At 55.1% G+C, this 22067-nt stretch overlaps 1 protein-coding gene across 1 annotated transcript in view; it reads right to left on the bottom strand.

The window, feature by feature from the left end:
• Positions 1-2107: 2107 nt before the first annotated feature.
• HS3ST6 (heparan sulfate-glucosamine 3-sulfotransferase 6) overlaps positions 2108-22067 on the bottom strand; it is a 30719-nt gene continuing 10759 nt past the window's right edge. The window contains exon 2 of the mRNA XM_069029723.1: positions 2108-3744. Coding sequence (XP_068885824.1) covers positions 3126-3744 — 619 coding nt within the window. The 3' untranslated portion in view covers positions 2108-3125. The remainder of the gene's footprint in view (positions 3745-22067) is intronic.

The following is a 22067-nucleotide window of genomic DNA, read 5'->3' as shown; positions in this document are numbered from 1 at the left end:
GTATAACAGAAAAAGGAGTAAATAAAAAAATTTTGGAAAGCTCTTCCAGCTCTGCTCTTCCTGGCTTATGGAGTGGAATGGAGAGGGAGGCCCAGAGCACAGGAACCACAAAACTTTGGATAGTTGGATTTTCAAAACAAAATTGGGGCTAGAAATGGAAACTTTGGTTAACAGAGACGGGGATGAAAACTTCATTTCATACTTGGCTGCAAAGCTGGATCTCCATCATCCTCTTGCTCTGGCACTTCCCCAATGAACCTGGTGCTCCAGAGGCATTTTTCCAGCTCCACAAGGACAGGGTGTTTTGCCATCATCCCCTGAGCAAGCAGCTGCCCAAACTCCGTCTGTCCCAGAAAACATCAGCACAGCTCAGCATCCTCTTGTTATAACTTTATTTCCAGATGCTTTGAGCAGAAAGGTCCAACAGTGGCACCTGTCCTTGAGCTTCTGTGGGAGTTTCAGAACAATTCCTCACGGGATGGGGATCCCAGAGAAGCTGTGGCTGTCCCGTCCCTGGAAGTGTCCAAGGCCAGGTTGGATGGGGCTTGGAGCACTCTGGGATAGTGGAAGGTGTCCCTGCCCAGGGCTCCTGGGCACAGGATGGGCTTTAAGGTCCCTCCAACCCAAACAATTCCAGGATTCCATGACCCTGGAGAATGAAATGTCACAGTGGAGAAGTGCTCAGTGAGCACGGGAGTTTCAAGGAATCTCTGCTCAAGCTGAACCCTCCACGACAGCACGAGTGGGACAGGGCTGCTGTCACCATCCTGCACCGAAACACTTTCCTTGGAAGCACATCGCTCCACTGGAGCTCTTGAAAGCACCACAAACGACCCCAAACTCCGCCGAGGTGGAGTTAAGCCTGTGCTTGGCTCAGAGCAGGAGCCGGGAGATTTCATCCCCTTCCTACCAAAGCTGCTTTTATTGTCTTGATCTAATGAAGTGCAGACTTCACCTGGACAGAGCCATAAGTGGCTCCTCTCGGAGGCAATGAATACAAATACTTGACCTCGTGAGCTGCGGGGCAGCAATTAGTTTAAGCAGGGGGTTTGTGTAACACTTCAAAAGTCTTAATCCGTGCGGTCAGCCCTGGCACAGTATTTGCCAGAACCTATTGAGTAGTCTTAATGAGTCTGCAAAGCAAGCTTTCAATACATTTTGGGTCGCTTCAGATGCTTTAAATGGCATAGTCTATATGGTATTGTGCGGCTTTAGAAAGGGCCGGGCTTTAAAAAAGTATGGTTCCCTTTCACAGGGCAGACAGAAACCATCTTTAGAGCCGGGACCCTTAACGTTTTGCATATCAATATGGCTGGGGCTGAATGCAGTCACTCAGCTGAGAAATAGGATCACTATCAGCGTTTCCAGGCTTTCACAGGCACTTGGGAAACTTTAAAGCCCTTCGTGGAGAATAATTTGGTCGAATGTCGTGGCTGGAAACAAAACCTAAACAAGCAGAGTGCAGTCCATCATGCGGAGCTGCCAGCGAGGCTGACAAGGGGCTCCAGCCGCTCCGACATCCCACCCCCGGTGGGGCGGTGGCCGGGGGTCAGAGGGCTGGGGGGACACGGCCGGAGGACCCCGCAGCGGGCACGGGGTGCTGAGCCCATCCCCGCAAGAGTGGCATCGCTCTGAGGGCTTTGGGATTTCAACAAGCACAAAACCAGTCCTGGTTTCATCTCCTCTCACTACTCCTTGGCAATATCCCGCTTTATGCCGGTCACAAAGCCCCCAGGGACTGTCACCTCGACGGCCTCTCTCCTCACAGAAACAGGCACCTGTTCGCATTTCACTCCAGCGTCACCTTAAGCCTGTCCCTGCATGTGTCACTTGTCCCGGGAATGAACAGGACCATGCCCAACCTCACCTGCAGCCTCACCTGCATGGGATGGGAAACAAACCTCACCTCCAGGGGCACAAGCGAGATGCCAGGACCCGGGATGTGGGCGCGGGGGGAGCTGTGCGGGATTAAGCACCAGGTGGGGGTGCAAAACCACACCGGGGCTGGGAGGAAATGGGATGGGGCCCGTTGTACATCCCAGAAGTGGTACCTGCGAGAGGGAGAGGGAGAAGGAGAGGGAGAGGGAGAGGGAGAGGGAGAGGGAGAGGGAGAGGGAGAGGGAGAGGCCTCGGCAGCGTGGTCGCTCTGGGATGCAGGTTTGGGATGCTGCATGATGGAAGAAATCACAGCCAAAGCATATTTGCAAACAATGCAGGGCCTGAGGGCCCTTCAAAACTCATAATTAGCTCATTAAAGAGACAAATACAAGTCACTAATAAGATCTTAGAGGTTAATTAAATGTTTTCCCCATCTTTAATTAAGGGAAAACTAGTTAGTGCAGATTAAAGTAATTTCTGCAGCCTCCCGTGATGACCCTCGATGGCTGCAGATTTGAAAAACTGAGATTATTGAACTGAAAGGGCAGAGTTTGGGTAAATTGTGGAGAAGCTGGAGTTTTCCTCCTAAGGGTTAGAAAAGCCCTGCTCTTTCAGCTGGGCCACTCAAGGAACATGGGAAAGTGATCCACAACCCCCTCTCCCTAAGCCTGGACCTGCCATTTATACAAAACTGCTGCTGTTCATTGTTTTGCTCAGCTGGGAAATTCCTATGGACTATTTTCCATCTGCAAAACATCTCCCAGGATCGGAGGTTGCTGCCCAGCCATCCCCTGGCCACCAGTGACTGTGTCACCCCCAGAACTTGGTTTAGCAAAACCCCACTGGCTGCCTGCCCCAGAGGCCAAGCGGTTTCCAAAGGTTTTATTCTGGATGGTGGATCCATCATCCTCATGCACACAAACCCACGCTCCCACCTGCCACCCAGAGTGCTCCCAGTTAACAGAGATCAGCAGGGTTTATATGGAAGAATATTTAATCTGCTCAGGGAGGGGAGAGGGCTCATCTGTGGCTTTATTTCTTAAATATTTCTCTCTACTCCAGAAAAGTCCGTTTCTTGCCAGAAAAGGTCTGATATAAATTAAAACGATGGGAGGAGGGTGCTGGTGGGGTGGCCATGGGCATCCCTGGACCACAGTGACCATGGGGATCCCTTGACCACAGTGACCACGGGCATCCCTGGTCCTGGCAGTCCAGGTGCCAGCCCGGCAGCATGCCCTGGGGATGGCTCAGTCCCACCCAAAATCCTGCCCTGTCATCTGATAAAACTTCATGTTGAAGGGTCTGTAGAACTCCCGCAGGCGCTGCACCACCTGCCCGTCGATTTTGGGGTGCGGACGCCCCTTGGATTTCCCCAGGCAGCGGGGTTTGCTTCCCCCCTCCGGCTTCTTCAGGCAGGGAAAGCCCTTGGTCTCATTAAAATAGAAATGTTTGTCTGTCACCACCCTCTGGAGCCCCAGGAAGTCCTGGACACGGCCCATCTCCCCGGCAGGGTCGCTGACGAGCCTCTCCCCGCTGACGAAGAGGAATTTGGAGAGCGGGAAGTACTGCAGCCAATTATCCAGGTGCTTGGCATAGATCCCGATCCTCACCGCGCTCCAGCTCGTGTCAATCAGTCCCGTGCTGAGGTTTTTGAAGGCCAGGGCCTGGAAGCTGGGGATGGAGGGGTTTTTGGAGAGGGTCTGTGTGTAGTCCGAGATGGCGCGGGTGACGGGGTTGCGCACCACCACGATCAGCTTCGTGTCCCGGGACATGTTGTAGATGCGCCGCGGGGCCTCCTTGGTGACAAAGTAGCTGGGGGTCTTCTCCATAGTGATCTGTCCCTCCAGGGTCCGTGGCATCAGGCTCCTGAGGAGAGAGAGGGACACGGTCAGGGCTCAGCTGCTCCCATCTGATGCCACAACAGGTAGGAACAAGCCCTAAACCCAGCCAGAAATGCTCAGGGGCTTCCCAACCACAGCCACCTCTCCCCTTTCCCTCCTGCCCCACCTTGTCACACCCCACTGATCACCTCCTCCAGGAGCCCCCGTGCTCCAGCCTCTCAGCATTCCCTTTGTCCCCTCCAGAGTCTGTCCCTGGGAAGGAGCTGGCTGTCACTCTGCCTCACCAGCAGCATCCACAGGGCACCTGCAGGCTGCTGTTCCCCCTCGGAATTCCCCCAAAACCCCTTCCCAGCCCTGGAAATCCCTCCTGCTCTTCTCCTCCCCCCCAGTTTCAGTGGCTGATGGGCATCTCAACACAGGTTTTGTGACGGGGTCGGTTTTCATCCCAGCCTCCAGCCAGATTTCGTGTCCTGGAGGTTCCAGCTCGCCCCGTGGGATTGCAGAGGAAAATACCATCACGGGGGTGATGCCCAAGCACCAGCTGGGAATGGAGATGCCCACCAAGGCTCCCTCCTCCTCTGCCTCCAGACAGGGAGCAGTTAAAGCCAGAAAAAGACTGTTTCCTTTTCAAAAGAAAGGCAAAAAACCCTGAGGGCCCAGCCATTGTGCTGGGTAAAATTCACTGCTCTGATTGTTCCCTCGTGCACTTTAATGAGGCATTAATTGCCGCAGAAATTACCCAGCCATGTCACCCCGTGTGACAGAGCGGGTCCTCCCTGCCACCAGCACAGGCACCTGCCCCACTGCCCTCCACATCCTCCAAGAAGAATCACAGAATCCTGGAATGTTTGAGAAGGGACCTCACAGATCATCCAGTGCCACCCCCTGCCATGGGCAGGGACACCTTCCACTATCCCAGGGTGCTCCAAGCCCCGTCCAGCCTGGCCTTGGACACTTCCAGGGATCCAGGGGCAGCCACAGCTTCTCTGGGACCCCCATCCCACTGCTCGGGGGTTGTGCCTGGCAGGGAGCCGGGTCCCCATGGCGGCTGGAGACGGGGACAGGGCTGTGCTGGGGGGAGTCAGGGCTCTGCCCAGCAGCATCTGGTCCTTATGTAATGGGAAAAGCTTGAGGTTTCTGGGATTTTTCCCCTGGACTCAGGAAAGAACACTTTATTAAAAGCATTTGCGAACGACGCTGGGCCCCCACAGCTCCTTCCCCCAAACAAGAGGCAGAAGCCACTTGTGGCTTTCCCCCCCCCCCCCTTTATTTTAATTTTTGCACAGTGCCAGCGTTTTTAGAGCCACTTCCTGTCCCTGGTGACCTCACCTGGCAGCACAGCCCCTCTGGCACCAGCGGGATGCCCTTCAATGATCCATGAATCCGAAGGAAGCCACGGGTGCTTTTCCCATCCTTTCCAGCACCTTTTCCCTCCCACCCCAAATAACAGCATTTACCAGAGGCTGACTGACAGAGCTCCTGCTGGGAAGCACCTTCTCAAACCAGGATCAGATCCATGCCCATCCCCTCCCTGTGCTCGTCCAGAGCCAAGAAAAACCCAACTGCACAGCTCCGGATCCACTGGGAGCACACCACAGCTCCACCCTCCTGCTGGGGCTTCCGGGCCAGCCAAGCATCCTTAACTTGAATTCCGTTCACAAGGTGCCACAGGGTTTTCCAGGCTGCTTCACCAGCTTCTCCTGGCAGCTTCCTGAGGCATCCCTGCGGTGTTTCCCTGGATGCCACTGGGATTTCCAAACGGCTCCTTCCTCATCCTCTCCCGACCCCAACCCTCTCAGCAAACCTGGGCTGAGGGCCTAAACCAGTCCCTCAATAATAAACAATAAATTGTTTATTACCAACAGCAAACACTTGGGATGACGTGATGGGAAACCCTGGAGTGTCCGTGTTAAACAACAACCTGGCCCCGGACACTTCCAGAGACGGGGCAGGCAAAGCCCCTCTGGAAAACTCTCTTATCCCCCTCTTCCTTCCTGCAGAGGGACATCGGGGCCAGGCTGAGCCCCCCAGTGCCAGGGCCATCCCTAAGGGGTCTGTGGGGCAGAGGGACCCCCAGGACCCCACTCCCCCACACCAGCAGCCCCTGCACCCATCCCAGGGCTCCTCAGCACAGGGGAGCTGCACCTCATCAATTACCACCAACCACACCACCCATGGCTTAATTACCATGAAATTAACAGAAGTTTTAATAAAAGCCCAGGCTGGGGCAGTGGTTCCTGTGCTGGGCTGCAGGGACCTTCCCATCCCGGGATCCTGTTGGGAACAGCAGCCTCCAAGCATTAATTGTGCAACACCTCCTCTTCCTCAGCAGCCCAAGCACTTCCAGCTCCTTGCACGATAATTACGCATTTCACATTTTCATTAACTCCCTAATAGTTCCCCTAAATTACCCCGGTTAATTATTGATAACACCCAGCTCCCTCCAGATCTGGCTTAAACTGGTAAAGAGCAGAGCCGGCTTTGTTATGCTCCACTTTAGCACAAACATTAGGAACTTTAATTAAATTTACAGTTAATTCTTATTGACCTTAAGAGAGCACCGTGGGAATGCCGAGCAGTGCCTGCAGGTACAGAACATGGCAGTGGGGGAGCCTTGGAAGGAATTGGGATTTCCAGAGGAGACTGTGTGCCTGGGAAGAGGGATAAAACCCTTTTACCTCTATTAAGCTGATAAATTTTCATTTTTAATTAATAAAACAACTGGCACTTGAGAGGCATCGGAGCTAGGGTTGCCTGCGTGGAGACATTCAACATGTGAAAATGCCTCCTCAGTTAAGGTAACACACAATAAATTACAGCAGATAAAATGATGATAAAAATGCAGAAAGCTGCATTAAATAGTGATTAACAGCCACAGCAGGCAGGGAGTCAAAGCAGACTTCAAAAACTGGGCCAGCATAACTTTCCAGAGCTAATTGGTTCATGATTCCTGATGATTTTTGGAGCAGAACTCCTCCCAGCACCGAGCTGAGAGATCAGGGGATGCACTCTCAGGAGATAAATAAGTCTCCAGCCCAAAGCATCCCTGAGTTATCACCCATAGCAGCTCCAGGAAGAAAATTAACTCTATCCCAGCCCAAACCAGGAGAGCAGGACAGGCTCTGCCTAGAATTCATCCCACTGAAATGCCAGGCAGAAGCTTTCTCATGGATACAGGTCCAGCCTGTGCAGGGAGCTGGATGGGGGATCCCCAAACCCCAGATCAACCACAGGCGGAAGTGACGGGTGCCACAGGGTCAGGGTAGTGGGTGCCACCGGGTCAGGGCTTGCAGGTTTTATGTTATCACCAAAAAGAGAAAAAAGGGGGGAAATAAAAACCCCTCTCCATCACTATTTTTAAAAAATAAGCCCTGACAAAAAAGCCCGGACAAAAGGAGTGAAAGGAAGGGATTTCTGCCGGAGAGGGGACATGGTTGAGAGCTTTCTGTAGGGCAAAGAAAATTTCAAGGCACCGAGATGGGCCATGGGACGCTGGGGACAAAACCAGCGCAGCTTAGCGCGGTGACGGCTCTGCCAGCCCCAGCCCGGGCAGGGGACACCCGCGGCTCCAGGGGACACCCCCCCCGCGGGCAGGGTGACAGACAACCGGGACGGGGCCCGGGGGGTGACAGAACCGTTTTTGTGCAAATGTAAAATAGTTTGGAACCGGGAGAGGGGGCCAAGGCTCGGGACAGATTTATCCTCTGGCGGCAGACACCCGGTACCACCCGGATCTGCATATGAATCGTCCCTCGGGCTTATCTCAGCCCGGGACAAGGCTGCCTTTGTGGCCCCACCGCAACTCTCAAGTTGTCAAACTGGAACCAGTTCTGGAAACTCGGAGATAGCGGCCTTTTCCTTCCAGGCAGCTCAAATAGCAGCGCCTTCACTGGGGAAAAAGGTGGGAGAAGGCAGGGAGGGGGACGGGATGTCGGGAGAGGCAGACCCAGCCCCGTATCCCTACTCCCGGCCCTGCCGAGGAGCTCCCACTGCTGGGGGACGTGGCAGACCCCTATTCCCCCAAAAAGGGGTGGGCAGCCGTGCTTACCCCATCCCAGGCCTCTCCATGGCCGCTTCTTCCCGGAGGAATCACCGGGCATCTGCTGAATCAGCGCAGGGCAGGGACGGCTGGGCTGGGAAGGCTGAGCTGGGCAGGATGAACTGGGAAGGAAGGATGAACTGGGAAGGAAGAACTCCCCAAGCCGCCCGGGACCAAATTAGCCCGTATTCCTTTTTACTCCTAATTACCGCGCTGTTCCCCCTCTCCTTCCCCAGCAGGTCCTGCCAGTGCCCCCCAGCCGGCAGAGCCCCCCCAGCGCTCCCCATCCCCGAGCTGCCTCCATTATTTTTGATTCTTTCACCAATTCAAAAATGTGCAAATGAGGCCGCGGCTTCCCAATCAGGCCTGGCCGGGAGCTAATTGGCTTTAAGCAGGGAGCCCTGAATATGCTAATGACGGCAGCAACAAGCCTGTGATGCGCCTGGAAGGGGAGCCGAGCCCTGGGCTCCACCACGGGCTGACTGAGACACGTCAATTAACAACCAGGCAGATAATTTATTAATGCTCCTGTGCACCCCTCTGCCCTTTGCTCCTAATTACAGTTTGATACATGAAACAGCGAGGGGGTTTGGCGGGTCGTGCTCCCAGCTGGAGCGTCCCCAGGGCCTCCTCCTGCCCCCCAGAAGCTCTTAATTCCCCCCCAGCAGCCCCTCGCCCCACTGAGGACCACGGCTGGGGGGTCTCCAGCCCACACAAAGCACCCCAGAGCTCTCCCACTGCCAGACCGGGGGGGCGGAGTCTCTGGGCTGGGATTCAGGTGGATAAAGAGGCTCAGAGAAGGAGGAAAATGCGATGGATTGTGCCACGGCTGGTCCCTGGAGGGTCTGAGCCCCCAAACCCCCCCTAGGGGCTCCCCCACCTGCGGGGCTGCAGAACAGTGGGGAGGCAGCACTGGGGTCTGGGGGGGGCTCTGAGAAGGGCCGGGAGCCGCGGGGGTTTGTGTTTGACGGGGCATCAAGATCTGGGAGATGTGGAGTGAAGGCAAGGGGAGAAGCTGGAGCCAGCATTTGCATTTCTAATGGCGAGGTTGCTTTCAGCAGTCACCCGACACCCAGTTATTAACCCCCACAAGAACCGGGGCCGGGAAACACTGCTGCTTTTCCCATCCATAAAGTCTCCCAGACCCCTTGGTATCCCAGGTTTCCTGGTAGGAAGGTGAGGAAAAGGCTGTGTGTCCCCCCAACCCCGTAGTCCGCACACCCCCCAACCCAGCATTTCCATGGCATTTCCGTGGCCATCCTGCCCATGTGGATAGCCAGAGGCTGCAATTACGGGCAGCTCCAGGCCTTGGAGGGTGTTTTACTTGCATGGTTATTCCAGCCAGGTCATTAGGACAGAAGGGCTCTGGTGGATGCACGGGATTATGGAGAGCAGGAATCAGCCTTAATCAGGGCACAGCTCCTTCCCTGCGCTGGAGAAGAGGCTCTTTGGTCTCTTAATGGGGTTTGGAGACAGCACCTCCTCACCCTTCTTCACTGTGGAACAGCTACAATATATGGGGTCATCCCAAAAATGCCACCTGAACTCCCCCGTGACACTGCCAGGGACCCCTCACAGCCAGCACCACTGGGTCTCTCCCTGATGGGGTCCAAAAAGAGCACCCAGAGACTCCTCCTCCCTGATGGAGTTTGAAGAACTGTGCATGAAAAAGCAGCTGAAGCCACCGCTTGGGTGAAAACAGGTGGGAAACAGAACAGCTCCATGGATCCCTAAAAACGCTTCAGGAAATGGGGGCTGGCACGTGCCCAGCTTGGTGGGACACGGGGCTGGGGCTGGTGTCCAATGAGGACAGGGCTACCAGGGGCACTCGCAGCTCTCCATCCCTCTGGAATGAAGCCCCTCTGCGTGGCAGCAATTAGAAATCTCCTCTCCTGGCCAGCTCCCCAGTGTCCCTTTGATTCCCGGTGCGGGGGCGAGGGGACAGCCTGTGGCAGGTGTCCTGCGTGTGACCCGGGTCAATCGAGGGCTCTGATCTCCAAATGACCCTTCCCAGCAGTGCCCGTGTATCCCGCTCAAACAGCTTGCAGATGAAGGAGCAACAGACTGGAGATGATTTATTCAGGAATTAAAGGTTCAGTACCCCTTTTAAAGGCTGCGCCTCGGCGCTGTCAGCCTTCATTGCACACAATTAAAGGGCTTGGCTGCCCCAGCCCCCGCTCCTGCCTTCCAGGGGAAGGAAATCAAACAAAACCAACCCCCCCTTCCCGATCGTCCCCGCCCCGGGTGGGGGGCACTGCTGAAGGACTCGGGAACTCGGGGCAGGAGTGGCCCTGAGCTCCAGCCTGGGAAGCTGCTCCAGCTCCGTTCTCTGTTCAGAATGGGGGATGGAGGGCTTGGGTTTGCTCCCCGCTCGCAGGATGGGATGCTCGGGGCTGGAGTCCTCCTGGCTCCTGGTGCAAAGCCTATTCCTGCAGCTGGAGCTTGGGGAGATGCTGCTGAGCTGCACCGGAGAGGATTTATCCCTCCTCCTGGTTATCCCTCCTCCTGGTTATCCCTCTGGACCCCCTCCAGCAGCTCAGCACCTTCTGTGCAGTGAAGGCGCTGTGAACTCCATCTGAATTCCAGTCCAGGCTCCAGATTCCCTCTCCCACCTGAGAGGGGAGATCAGGATAAAACCCGGCATGGTCGGGATGAATTCTTCCCTTCCAAGCTGTGAGAGCTGTGGTGGTTGGGGGAAGCAGCTCCAGCGGGCTCGAGCAGCAGGAATTCAATGAAAAGCTTCCTTCCTCTTAGGAAAGAAAGGGAAGAAATCCTCTGGCAGCAGCGCTGGGATAATCCCTTTCCAAGGCAGTAAATTTTCCTGCAGCTCCCCCGGAAAGTAATCCGGCGGATTATTGCACCTTTCAGCACAGGCAGCCTTTAAACACCCTCTCCCCTCCCCGTGGATCTGGTGCTTTATGACCTGACCTGCTGTCTGAGCAGGGGGAAACACAAATTACCCTCCTCTGAACCTGGAATACAGACACTGGTGACAGATTTTATCCCCCTGGTAACTGGGATCCTTGGGAGCGCCAATAAATAAGGAAAAATTGCTCTTAGAGCTGCCAGGAAGGGAAGGGGATCCCACTAACTGTGACTATCCCAAGGTTTTTTTAAAAAAAATTGGAAAATAAAATCTCTGAGACCACTCTGAGTATGTCTAAAGTCCTTGTTTTCAATTACAAATAAAAAACTTACACTCATCAGTTCTCACTAAATTATCCCCTCATGGCAACGGGCTGGTCCTGCCTGGTTTCCCACCTTGATAAAGGAGAGCACTGGAAAGGCTTAAAAAGGTCACAACAATCATTGGGGTTTTCAGGTTTAAAGTTACACGGACAGCAGAAATAGAAATTGTTCCACTTCCTGATGCTTGGTTGTGCAAAAGGAAAAGGAAGGGACCCTTTCCATTATCCCAGATTCCTCCAACCTGGGTTTGGACATTTCCAGGGATCCAGGAGCAGCCCCAGCTTCTCTGGGCACCTGTGCCAGGGGCTCCCCACCCTCCCAGGGAAGGATTTATTCCCAATATCCCATCTATCCCTGCCTGCCCCTGTGAAACCATTCCTCCTTGTCCTGTCACTCCCATTCCAAGTGCATCCATCCCCTCGCTGCCACATCCCGCGGGACACTGGCGGCAGGCAGTCCCAGCCCACGGGCAGTGCTGCCGGAGCCACAGGCTCTTAGCTAATTAGCCCGGGCTAATTAACCAGGGCACAGCACAGGTGGCAGGACCCTCATCCCCTTCTGCGGGGATGGGTCCCTGGGATCCCTCCTTGCCCTGATCCCGGGGTGCAGGCGAGGGGCACCCCCAGAATTCCTGCCCATCCTGCCCACGGCTGCCACCCTGGTCCCAGCCCCGCCGCAGGTGCAGGAGCAGCGGGAGCCCGGGAGAGAGGGAGGAAGGGAGGAAGGAGGAATCCACACATGTCTGCCAGATCCAGCCCCTCCCGCCGCCGGCCAATTGACAGCTGCCCTGATTTGATCAGCAGCTGCTGACGAGGCATCAGACAGGTCCCCAGAGCCATGAATAATTTCAGGGTATTTGTGTTTATTTGATCTCAGTATGGGGCGGCCCCGCCGCCAAGCCCGGACCCTCACAGAGCCACGGGGAAGGGGCTGCCGGGCTCTCCAGATGGTCGCTCCAAGGCCACCGTGGGCAGGGCTGGCTGTCCCCTCCGGCAGGGCTGGCTGTCCCCTGGCTGTCCCCTCCAGGGAGCTCTTCGTCCTGCTCTTCACCCTCCTCCTGCACAGCCAGGGGGATGGGGGGGGGGACTCCTCAACAACTTGCAGGGAATAGAAAAGATCCCCCCAGCCTCACGATTCCTAACATAGCTCATTCCAATATTTTCAAGGCGTTTATCCAGTTTATCCTGTTTCAAATGGACCAAAATGAGCACTTTGTGCTTTCTGGGCTCGGGTGCCACGTGCCAGGGCCACCAGGTCCTGCTGGAGTCGCCAAGGTTCAGATGTTGGGAAGGAATTAATCATGGTTGGATCTGAGGCTAAGAAATCAAAGATGTGAGGGGTGAGCCCATCCCCTGCCCTCACAGCAGCATCCCCACCATCTCCATGGGCTGATCCATGCCTGCATCTCATGGAAGCTTCTGCAGAAATACTTTCCCAGTCTGGCTCTGCCCTGCTGAACAAACACCAAGCCCTGCTTGAAATCCTGCTTGGAACTTCAGCTGCAAACCAACCACGAGCTGTTCTGAAGCACTTCCAAAACTGCCTCGTTTCTACCTCAGCAAACATAAATCAGCCCTCACTCGTGAGCTGCAGCCAGGGCTGGCAGCAGAGCCGTGAGGATCCATCAGCACCAGTTCCAGGGACAGTTTTAAGCTCTCTTGGCCGGATCCACAAAGGAATTTGGGAACACTGAGATCTCTGGTGACTGTGCAGCTCAATCCCCCCGTGAAAGGGATCCCCCTCACCGCCACCCCTCTGGAGAGCTCAGCCAGTGCCTCACTCTGCCTCATTTCTCCCTCCCTCCATTCCATCCTGCCAGGAGCATCCCCTGTTTGGGGACACCCTGTGCCTCCCAGCACCAAACCCCTGCAGCACTGGACACCCAGCAACAGGGTCTGAGCAGGAGGTGCCCTGGGGGGGACAGGAGTGGGGACACAGCCAGCAGTGCCCTCACCACATGGTGCTGGACCAGCCCAGCTCTGTGTGACCAGCAGCAGCTCCAGGGAGGGAAGGAAAGCTCCAGCTCAGGGCAATTCCCTGAGTTCAGACAAACCCCTGCAGGTGCCCAGGCTGGCAGACGAGTGGCATCATCTGCAGCCCCGCTCTTGGCTGGGCACAAGGACCCTCGGGGGGGCTGGGGGGTCCAGGGAAGGGAGCAGATGTCCCACAGGCCCCGGTGGGCACTCAGGTGTGGGACAGGGCAGGACAGGAGGGGGATGGGGACAGCGATGTCACAGCTGCACACGGGCAAGAAGGGCTGAAATGTGCTGAGGCAGCAGTGGCAGAGCCTGGGTCCCCAGGCACGGAGGATCCAGGCATTCCTATTTTCCCAGTGTTGCTGTAATGCCTTTGACAGCTCGGGCAGGTGACAGAGGGGCTGCTGCTTCCTGGGCCTGGCAGGAACCTGATGGCCTGGAAGTGGCAGCAGCTCTGCAGAGCCCCAGCTTGGCCCCAGGTTAATGCCCCTGAAGGTGACAGTTACCCCTGACCCCCTGAGAGAACCACCTGCAAGGATACAGGGATGGAGCCAGGACTGCCCAGCCCTCACCACTGCCACCTTTCCAGGCTGAGCGGGGCAAGGAGCCATAACTGCATCTCAAAGGAGAGAGCTTTTGGGTCCCCAAAAGCTCCCAGGTGAGAACAAACCATCCCCTTGTCCCCCTCCCCAGCATCCATCAGCCAAACCCCTCCATGCCACAGCTCAGAGCCTCCTCCTCACCTTCGGGGGCTCACAGGAAAAATTTTACCCTAAACCCCCTGTCCTGGTCACCATCTCTCCACTCGGCTGCTGTGTCCCCCCGGAGCAGGTTCTGGCTCTCCACAGACACATCCCACGTGTGTCCCAGCTCAGGGTGGCTCTGGGCTGGAGGAGCTCATCTGTCCCCCCTCCTCCAAAACCCAGAACTGGGTTTTTGTGGTGTTTGTCTTGGGTCCGACGCTGTCATGCTGCTCTTGTTGGGATGGAAAATGCATCCAGTTTTCCACAGAAACAACAAAGATTCCCCATCTGTATCAAATTTGTAATCCAGCCTGGGGGAAGATGGGAAACAAATTTAGCTCTTTTTTTTTTTTTTTTTTTTTTTTTTTTTTTTTTTTTTTTTTTTGCTATCAGAAAAAGCCTCGTTTCCTGGCGAGGAGCTTTGCCTGCAGCATGGCAGGGATGGGAGCCACTATTCCCAAACTTCTCCGTGCCAGGAGAAGGGAACTGGGAGAGGAACCCCAGCACTGGATGGGATGGCAAATGGTTCCTGTCTCCACCAACCTGCTCAGCCCTGCTCAGCTGTGTGCAGGGCTTCCCTGCCCGGCTGCAGCCCCTCACACGGGACCCCACAACTGCTGCCTCCACAGATAAGGGAGAAGCCTCAGAAATCCAGCCAAGCCTGGACAACGAGGCTTGGGAATGCTGGGGATGCTGCTGGGAGCCCCCTCCCCCTCACACTCGGCCCAGCTGGTCCCCAGGCGAAGGAAATCCCCCACTGAGGAGGGAGCTGGGGATGGATTATGCACTTTGCCGCAAAAAGAAGGAAAGCTGTTCCTCCAGCTGTGGAAAAGGGGGCTCAGAAATGTCCCAGGAGAGGTTGGATGGGGCTTGGAGCACCCTGGGATGGTGGAAGGTGTCCCTGCCCATGGCAGGGGGTGGCACTGGATGAGCTTTAAGATCCTTCCCAACCCAAACCACTCTCGAATTCCATGATATCGATGTTTCTCCAGCTTCCTGAGCCACGGGCAGCTCCCAGAGCTCTGGGTGAGCCCCAGGTGATGGAGATGGGGGGTTCCATCCATCCTGTCAGTGCTCCCTCCCTCCCTCCCTCCCTCCCTCCCTCCAGCAGGAACAACTGGGAATTCTCTTACAAAACACTTTTTTCACTGGAAAAGCTTCAGTTTGTGGCAACTGGAGCTGTTTGTGGGAAAGAACTGGATTTTGCGTATTTTTAGCCTGGTTTCCTAAGGAAGTGTGGCTTGAGCAATCGCACGCTGTGTCTATCTGTCTGTCCAGCTGTCTGCCCATCTTCCCAGCCCTGCTGGATCCCACTGGCCCATTCCAGCTGGACTGGATGGAGGATGAGGATCAAAAATAGGAATTTTTGCACATTTCCATGAAAAGCTGCAGCTGAGTGGTGGCCAGGACCCCGAGCACTGCCCACAGCTCAGGGGGAGGCAACTCCAGCACAGCCCAGAGCCAGTGGCCCCACCCACACCAGTCCCACCAGTTGGCCTTCAGGATCCCCAGTTCCCACTCAGTACGAGGTGTCTGTGCAGGAAGCGTTGTGGAGGAAAGAGAAGTGCACCCTTTGCACCCAAATCCCCTCTGGAGAAACTGGAAAGCCCTCAATGCCCTTCCCAAAAAGCCCCCCAGGGCAGATTCTTTGGGGTGTCCCTGTTCCCCAGGCAGAGTCTGTTCCCAAGCAGGAGAATCCTCCCTGGAGCCAGGGGCCAGACTCTGCCAGGTCTGGGGCATCAGGTATCCATCGCACATCCTGACCTGCATCCCAGGGCAGCGCCAGTCTCCAGGGACTCTGCTGGTTTGTCCCCACTCTGCCTTTTCCATAGGGAAAACAATGAGGAAGTGTCCTAGCTCATCCCAGCCTCACTGCATGAGCTCTTCCCAATGAGGAAAACACCCCGGGATCAGGCAAATCCATGTTCCCATGGGCTCCTCCCTCTCCCTGAGCCCAGCACAGGACACTCACTTCCCTACTTGCACAGCACTGGGAGTGGTTTGGTGAACCAGAATTCCAGCAATTCCAGCAGCCAGGAGGCTGAATCCATTCCCCATCTCCCACAGCACCTCCATCCTTAACTCAACACTTCAGGCTCTGGCGCTGATGGATGAGCAGAGGGATGATGGATGGGAGTGTGACCTGACAGAACATCGATCCCAGCAGCCCTGGGCAGCAGAGCTGGAGGAACCAGGGAGCCACAACAGGGCTGGAGCCAGCCTGACAGGCTGCAGCAGGAAAATTCCTTCATGGAAGGGGCTGTCCAGGGCAGGGGTGGAGTCCCCATCCCTGGAGGGATTGAAAAGCCATGTGGATGTGGCACCTGGATACAGGGGTGGTGGCCTTGGCAGTGCTGGGGGATGGTTGGACTCGATGGTCAGAGAAGGCTTTTCCAACCTCAGTGATTCCATGATTCTGTGATTTAAAGGACTGGAAACACCAAGGCTGCAGCAGCTTCGGGAACAGCTGCTGGTGAGGAAAAGCCCTGGATGCCACAGCCATGGATTTGGGAACTGCAGCACAGTTTGGGTGTCTGATAACACCCAGCCTGAAAACATCCACAGGCAGCAGCCACGGAGAGCAACAGCTCCCTGTGCCTGCCCCTGGATCCCTGGAAGTGTCCAAGGCCAGGTTGGACAGGGCTTGGGGCACCCTGGGATAGTGGAAGGTGTCCCTGCCCATGGCAGGGGTGGCACTGGATGGGCTTTCAGGTCCCTTCCAACCCAAACTTTTCCATGATTCCATGATTCATTGGTCCCAGAGCCAGCCCCACCCCCACCAAGAGCAAGGCAATGATCCCACACTTCTGTGGGATGCCCACTCCACAGGGAGCTGAGGCAGTGCCCAACCAGGACACTTGTGAGCTCTGTGTCCCTGGGATGTGAGGGGGAGGGATCTTCCCAGCCCAGGGCCCCAGCAGCTGCTGCAGGACCACAATTTTCCCTTTTTTCCCCTTTTTGAATGCAAGGGAGGGAAAATCCGGGGCTGTTGGAGCTCCAGGAGCGGCGGGAGGCCAGGAGGCGTTCCTGCCACGGCGCCACGCCGGGATTCTGGCTGCCCGGGAAAGGCAGGGAGGACACTGGGAGCTTGTTTGCTACTGGAGCCCCGCAGGGTGGGGTGTTCAGGGCTGGCAGGAGCAGTTCCCAAAGCCTCCCCTCCGCTGGTGGCAGCCAGCACAAAGGGACATCTCCTGGCAGTGTCCCTGTCCTCATCCCTGGGGATGGGGACACGGAACCTGCTGGGATTATCCCTTGATCCCCCCAGGTTTGGACCTGGGCTCTGCTCCCCCCATTCCAGGGCTGGTGGCAGCAAAGGGAAGGGAGGCTGGAAGTTGGGAACTACACTCAGGTGTAATGTGGCTCCAAAGGGACTGATCTGGGAAAGCCTCGGGATCCAAGGGGCTGGTGCAGGGCATTAACCAGAATCACAGAATTGCTGAGGTTGGAAAAGCCCTCCAAGATCAACCCAACCCTTCCCCAGCGCTGCCAAGGCCAGCACTGGCCCATGTCCCCAAGTGCCACATCCACAGGGTTTTAACTCCCTCCAGGAATGGTGACCCCACCCCTGCCCTGGGCAGCTGTGCCAGGCCTGGACAGCCCTTTCCAGGAAGGAATTTTTCCTAATATCCCACCTCAACCTCCCCTGGCACAGCTTGAGCCTTGTCACTTGGGACGAGAGACTGACACCATGGCACTTTGTGCTCCAGGATGGAAGGAAGGAATGGAGCCCTTGGCAGAGCCCCACACCCCTGGGGACACGGGACATCCCTCTGTCCTTTAGAATGGAACTGGCCCTCGGATGGATGGATGGATGGATGGACAGATGGACAGGCAGCAGGATAGCCCAGGAAGTGCTGCTGGCTTCTATTTGAGGGAGAAGCGACCACAGGGATGGTCTGTCCTGGGATTTGGGGCTTCTCCCATGGGTGTTCACCCACCAGCCAGGGCTTTCTGCAGGGATCCTGGGAACCCCGGGAATCCCGGGGACAGTGACACCACAGCAGGGCCCTAGCAGAGCCCCCAGGCTGGTGCCAGGCTCAGGACACACACACTGTGCCAGTGGGCACCGGGATAATGCTCCGCTGGATCCCCCTGTGGAATGCCGAGGATGCCACATGAGGACGCACCGGCAGCCAGGAGGAATTCTGCTCCCGGACTGAATTTAAATATCGGGGAATAAAAGTAGTTCTGAAAAGTGACCTTGCAGCAAATTGCTTTTTTCCCTGCACAGCAGCAGCTTTAAAGTAAAACAACACAACCCCAAGCCTTCTTTAGGCATTCCCAAATAGTTTTTTCCCAGTGATTGTGAAAATTTAGATCAGAAAACGTGTTGGGTAAAAATATTCAATTCCCCACAGCCTGCAGAGCCTCATCAAAAATCCATTTGAAGTATTACTCTCAAATCCCTCATGGCAATGGGATATTTTAAGGTCAGTTAAACTTATTATTCACTCAAGATTTGCTTTCAGGTCCCTGCATATTTCAAACAGATTTTCCCTCATCTCTAACCCAACTGTGTTACAAAAAGCCCTTTCCTCCCCCACCCCCCTTTTTTTTCCTGAAAAGAAAAAAAAGTTGTCAAAAGAAAAGATCCTAATCAGAAACAGCTTCTGAAGCCTTAAAAGCTGCTACAGTTTGTACTTGTTACCCAAAAACACTGACGCTATCTCCAGATCCCTAAATCCCCTGACTCCCAAAACACTGAATGGAGCCGTGCTTGGAAAAGAGGAATTAACTCGAATTTGTTTTTCTTATTTGCAATTCATTTCCTCGCAACAGGGTTTACACACGGGTTTATTTTCTTCTCCCTCTCCTTGTACAAGGAAAGAAAGCAACTTCCAAACCTGCAGCCTGGGTTACTTTTGGATTATTTAGGATTTCCAGCTCTATGGAATTGCAATTTCTGCTCCTACCATGCCTTTCCCCTCACAGGTACTTTTGGTCGGGGTTTTTTTATATAAAGATCACCTAAAAAGTACAATTTAAAAATTTCCCCTAAACCACAAATGCCCATTTTCAGCTGGAGAAGGGAACACTCCAGGGAGAGTTCAGAGCCCCTTCCAGGGCCTAAAGGGGCTCCAGGAGAGCTGGAGGGGGACTTGGGACAAGGGATGGAGGGACAGGACAATGGGAATGGCTTCACGTGGACAGGCAGGGTTAGATGGGATGTTGGGAAGAAATCCTTCCCTGTGAGGGTGAGGAGGGACTGGAATGGATTTCCCAGAGAAGCTGTGGCTGCCCCATTCCTGGAGTGTCCAAGGATGGGGCTTGGAGCACCCTGGGATAGTGGAAGGTGTCCCTGCCCAGGGCTCCTGGACACAGGATGGGCTTTAAGGTCCCTCCAACCCAAACAATTCCTGGGATGTAGGGGTCATCCTTACACACCATCCCCTGCTCCCTGCGTGCTGCTCAGCGTTTATATCCTGGATAACAATTCCCAGATCCCTGGAGGTCACAAACAGCATTAAGAGCTCTGCCCAAAGCCACCACAGGAGGCAAATTGAGCTGAGAGGAAGAGATTGCAAGTGCCCTAATCTTGCTCTGGAGAGCAAAGACTTTGGGAATTATTCCCCATTCTCAGTCCCTGCAGCCATCTGGGCTGCATTTCTCCACTTACTCCATCAGACATATGCTGCTTTTATCCCTACCCCTGCCAGCTCTCCGCTGTTCCCTGAAAACATGTGCACCCTCCACTCTCTGCTCATTCCCAGCTCGGCTCCGAGCAGAGGCTGTGAGTTCAGCTTCCAGCAAGTGAGCCTGGCCCTCAGAGCTGCTTCCACCCACAGATTTCTCCCTAAAAATCCCTGTTTGCCCAAAACAAGGCAGAGTGAGATGTAATTCCAAGTTGGAGCCCCGCTGCTGGAAAGCGGCATCGCTCCTCCGAAGCCAAGAGGATCCTACTGAATCCTGCCAGGAAGGGCTGGGAGGGGAGAACTCCTCCAGCTGGGAAGCCCTGGAGGACCAGAGTCTCCAAAAAGAGGTTTTCCCTCAGATCCCACACTGCTCTCCAGCCTGACACCACACAGGCTCTGCTGGACACTGACATATGGGATAACATACAGGATAACATGGAATAAAACATGGGATAACATACAGGATAACACACAGGATAACACACAGGATAACATGGGATAAAACACAGGATAACACACGGGATAACACATGGGATAACATGGGATAACACATGGGATAACACACGGGATAACATGGGATTAAGCATGGGATAACACAGGGGATAACACATGGGATAGCACACAGGATAGCACATGGGATAACACATGGGATAACACATCCAGGCTATCCCAGTCAAGGTGTGGGACCTCACACCACCTTCTCCCCCCAGCCCCCTCTTCCCACCTTCCAGTTCCAGCTTTCTTCCCTCTAAAAAGCGGAACGTCCAAAGGGGACCAGAAGCCAGAACTGCAAGTACCAGGATGGAAAGGGAGAAATGGGAATGTTGCACTGCTCGAGCAACAAAGGCTCCCACCACCTGAACCAACAGGACCTGGACCTCTACAGACACCCAAGGGCAAGAGAAGGAGATCCAACAGTCTGTCCAAGGGCACCCAGAGCTGTCACTCCAGTGCTGGACATGGGAACAGACCCACGAACCGTGAAGCTCTTTCGGAGCTGCTCTTTGGGATCAGGCTGAGCTTCCACCAAGCAGGAAGATTCCAGCCCTGGCTCTCTCCCCACTGGAGATGACTTCCTTTCCCTCAGTAGGACCCTGCTCCCCACAGCCCCCAACAAAGCCCACCTTCACCTTCACATCCACTTTGGCAGCACCTTCCTGTTCCACGAGGCTCTGGCCACGAGCGCCCTTCCCGCAGGAAGAGCCTCTCCCGGCCCACAGCAGGGCAAGGAGGGAATTACATTTCATTACACACGGTCCAGGGGCTTAAGTGTCAGAGCAAGCATTACCAGATGTGCAGGGCTCTCCCTCAAAGCCATCCCCAGGCTTCAAGGCCTCCTTGGATATTTAATCTGTTGGTATCTGGGGTGTGAGGGTCAGGGACGGGGTTTCCATGCAGATGCTACAAATCTTCTCTACTTTTACCATCACCTTTTAATAACACCGTAAATCACCAGGCACTTCTCAGGTGACCCAGTAATTGCCCATTTGTGTCTCTGAGCAAAACTCAGCCAGATTCTTCCTCCTCTCTGCAGCGAAGGAGCCCTGCTGGGAGCAAACTCTGGGGGGGCCGCGTGCCCCTTCTCTCCTCCAGCAAAGTCATCTCCTGGCATCTGTGCTTCAGCTGCAACGTGGCAGCACGAGGAGAGGGCGAGGAACTGATACAGGAAGATTAAAAAAAGGTTGGATGGGTCTGTTCCTAATGTGAGCCTTGCTGCTCGCAGCCTTTGATTGCTGCACAAATAAAAGATGGAAATTCACTGGAGGCAAAGGAATTAATTAACGGGAGAAGAAAGGAGCATCAGTCTGTTGGAGGCCTGGCATCAATTCCGAGCCGAGTTTTGAAGTGGCAACAGTTTTCCTTGTTCTTTTAAGTTGTTCTTCTCCATCCTGCACGGTGACTGGGGGAGCTGACAGCACATGTGGAGTCTCATTCTGATCATCCTGGGATGAGGTGACCCCGCTGGCACAGGACAAACCTGCCTGGCTGTGGGGGCACCCCCAGCCGCTGCTCCAGCACCTTCCACGTCCTGCTGCTCCCAGCTGCTTTCATCTGATCCGCTGAGATCCTCAAACCACGTGGAGCCACCATCCTTCACCAGGCTGCCGGCATGGTTTGGAGGCTTTTATGGCCTGGGAGATGGTCTGGGAGATGTTTACATCTCCAAGTGGTTTCATAACCTCTGCTGCTGAGGTTTTGCTGCAGGTGAGAAGAACATGAACCGCCTCCAGCCCAGTTCCAGTTCAAACTGGGATTCTGTTCAAACACAGCTGTGCACGTTCACATGGGCCGTGGTTCTCCTGGTTCCTGGGACTGTTTTCTTGCCTTCAGGACATGCTGGCTTCAAGCAAGAACTGAAACTCTCCCTGTGCCAAGGCTCCATGACTCAAAAATCATCGAATCTCTGGGGATTCCTAATAAAATCAGAAGAGTTCCCACCCCATCCTCCACCCGGGTCGTGCTTTAATTTACGTTCAGCTGCATGCAAAGAGCAGGATCTGTCCCTGAGAGCTTCCCAGCTGAGCTCAGGGGGTCTCACAGCCTGATTTCTTTCCAAAGAGTACTGCTCACCCCTGCTCTGTATCCATCAACTCAGCTCCAACCTCACCCAGCAGAAGTGGGGGTTTGGGGGCTGTTTTGGGGTCAGAGCTCGGTACATCACACACACACAGATGAGGGTGGAAGTCATCAGCCCTTGGTGTCATGAAACCAGAAACCCCAAACAACCAGGTGTGCATTGACACTTCCAGCAGCTTGTTGGGCTGTGA

The sequence above is a fragment of the Aphelocoma coerulescens genome, chromosome 14 (assembly GCF_041296385.1).
Source record: "Aphelocoma coerulescens isolate FSJ_1873_10779 chromosome 14, UR_Acoe_1.0, whole genome shotgun sequence".
Classification (NCBI taxonomy): domain Eukaryota; kingdom Metazoa; phylum Chordata; class Aves; order Passeriformes; family Corvidae; genus Aphelocoma; species Aphelocoma coerulescens.
The sequence above is the reverse complement of the archived record's forward strand: the minus strand, read 5'-3'. Positions and strand labels throughout refer to the sequence as shown.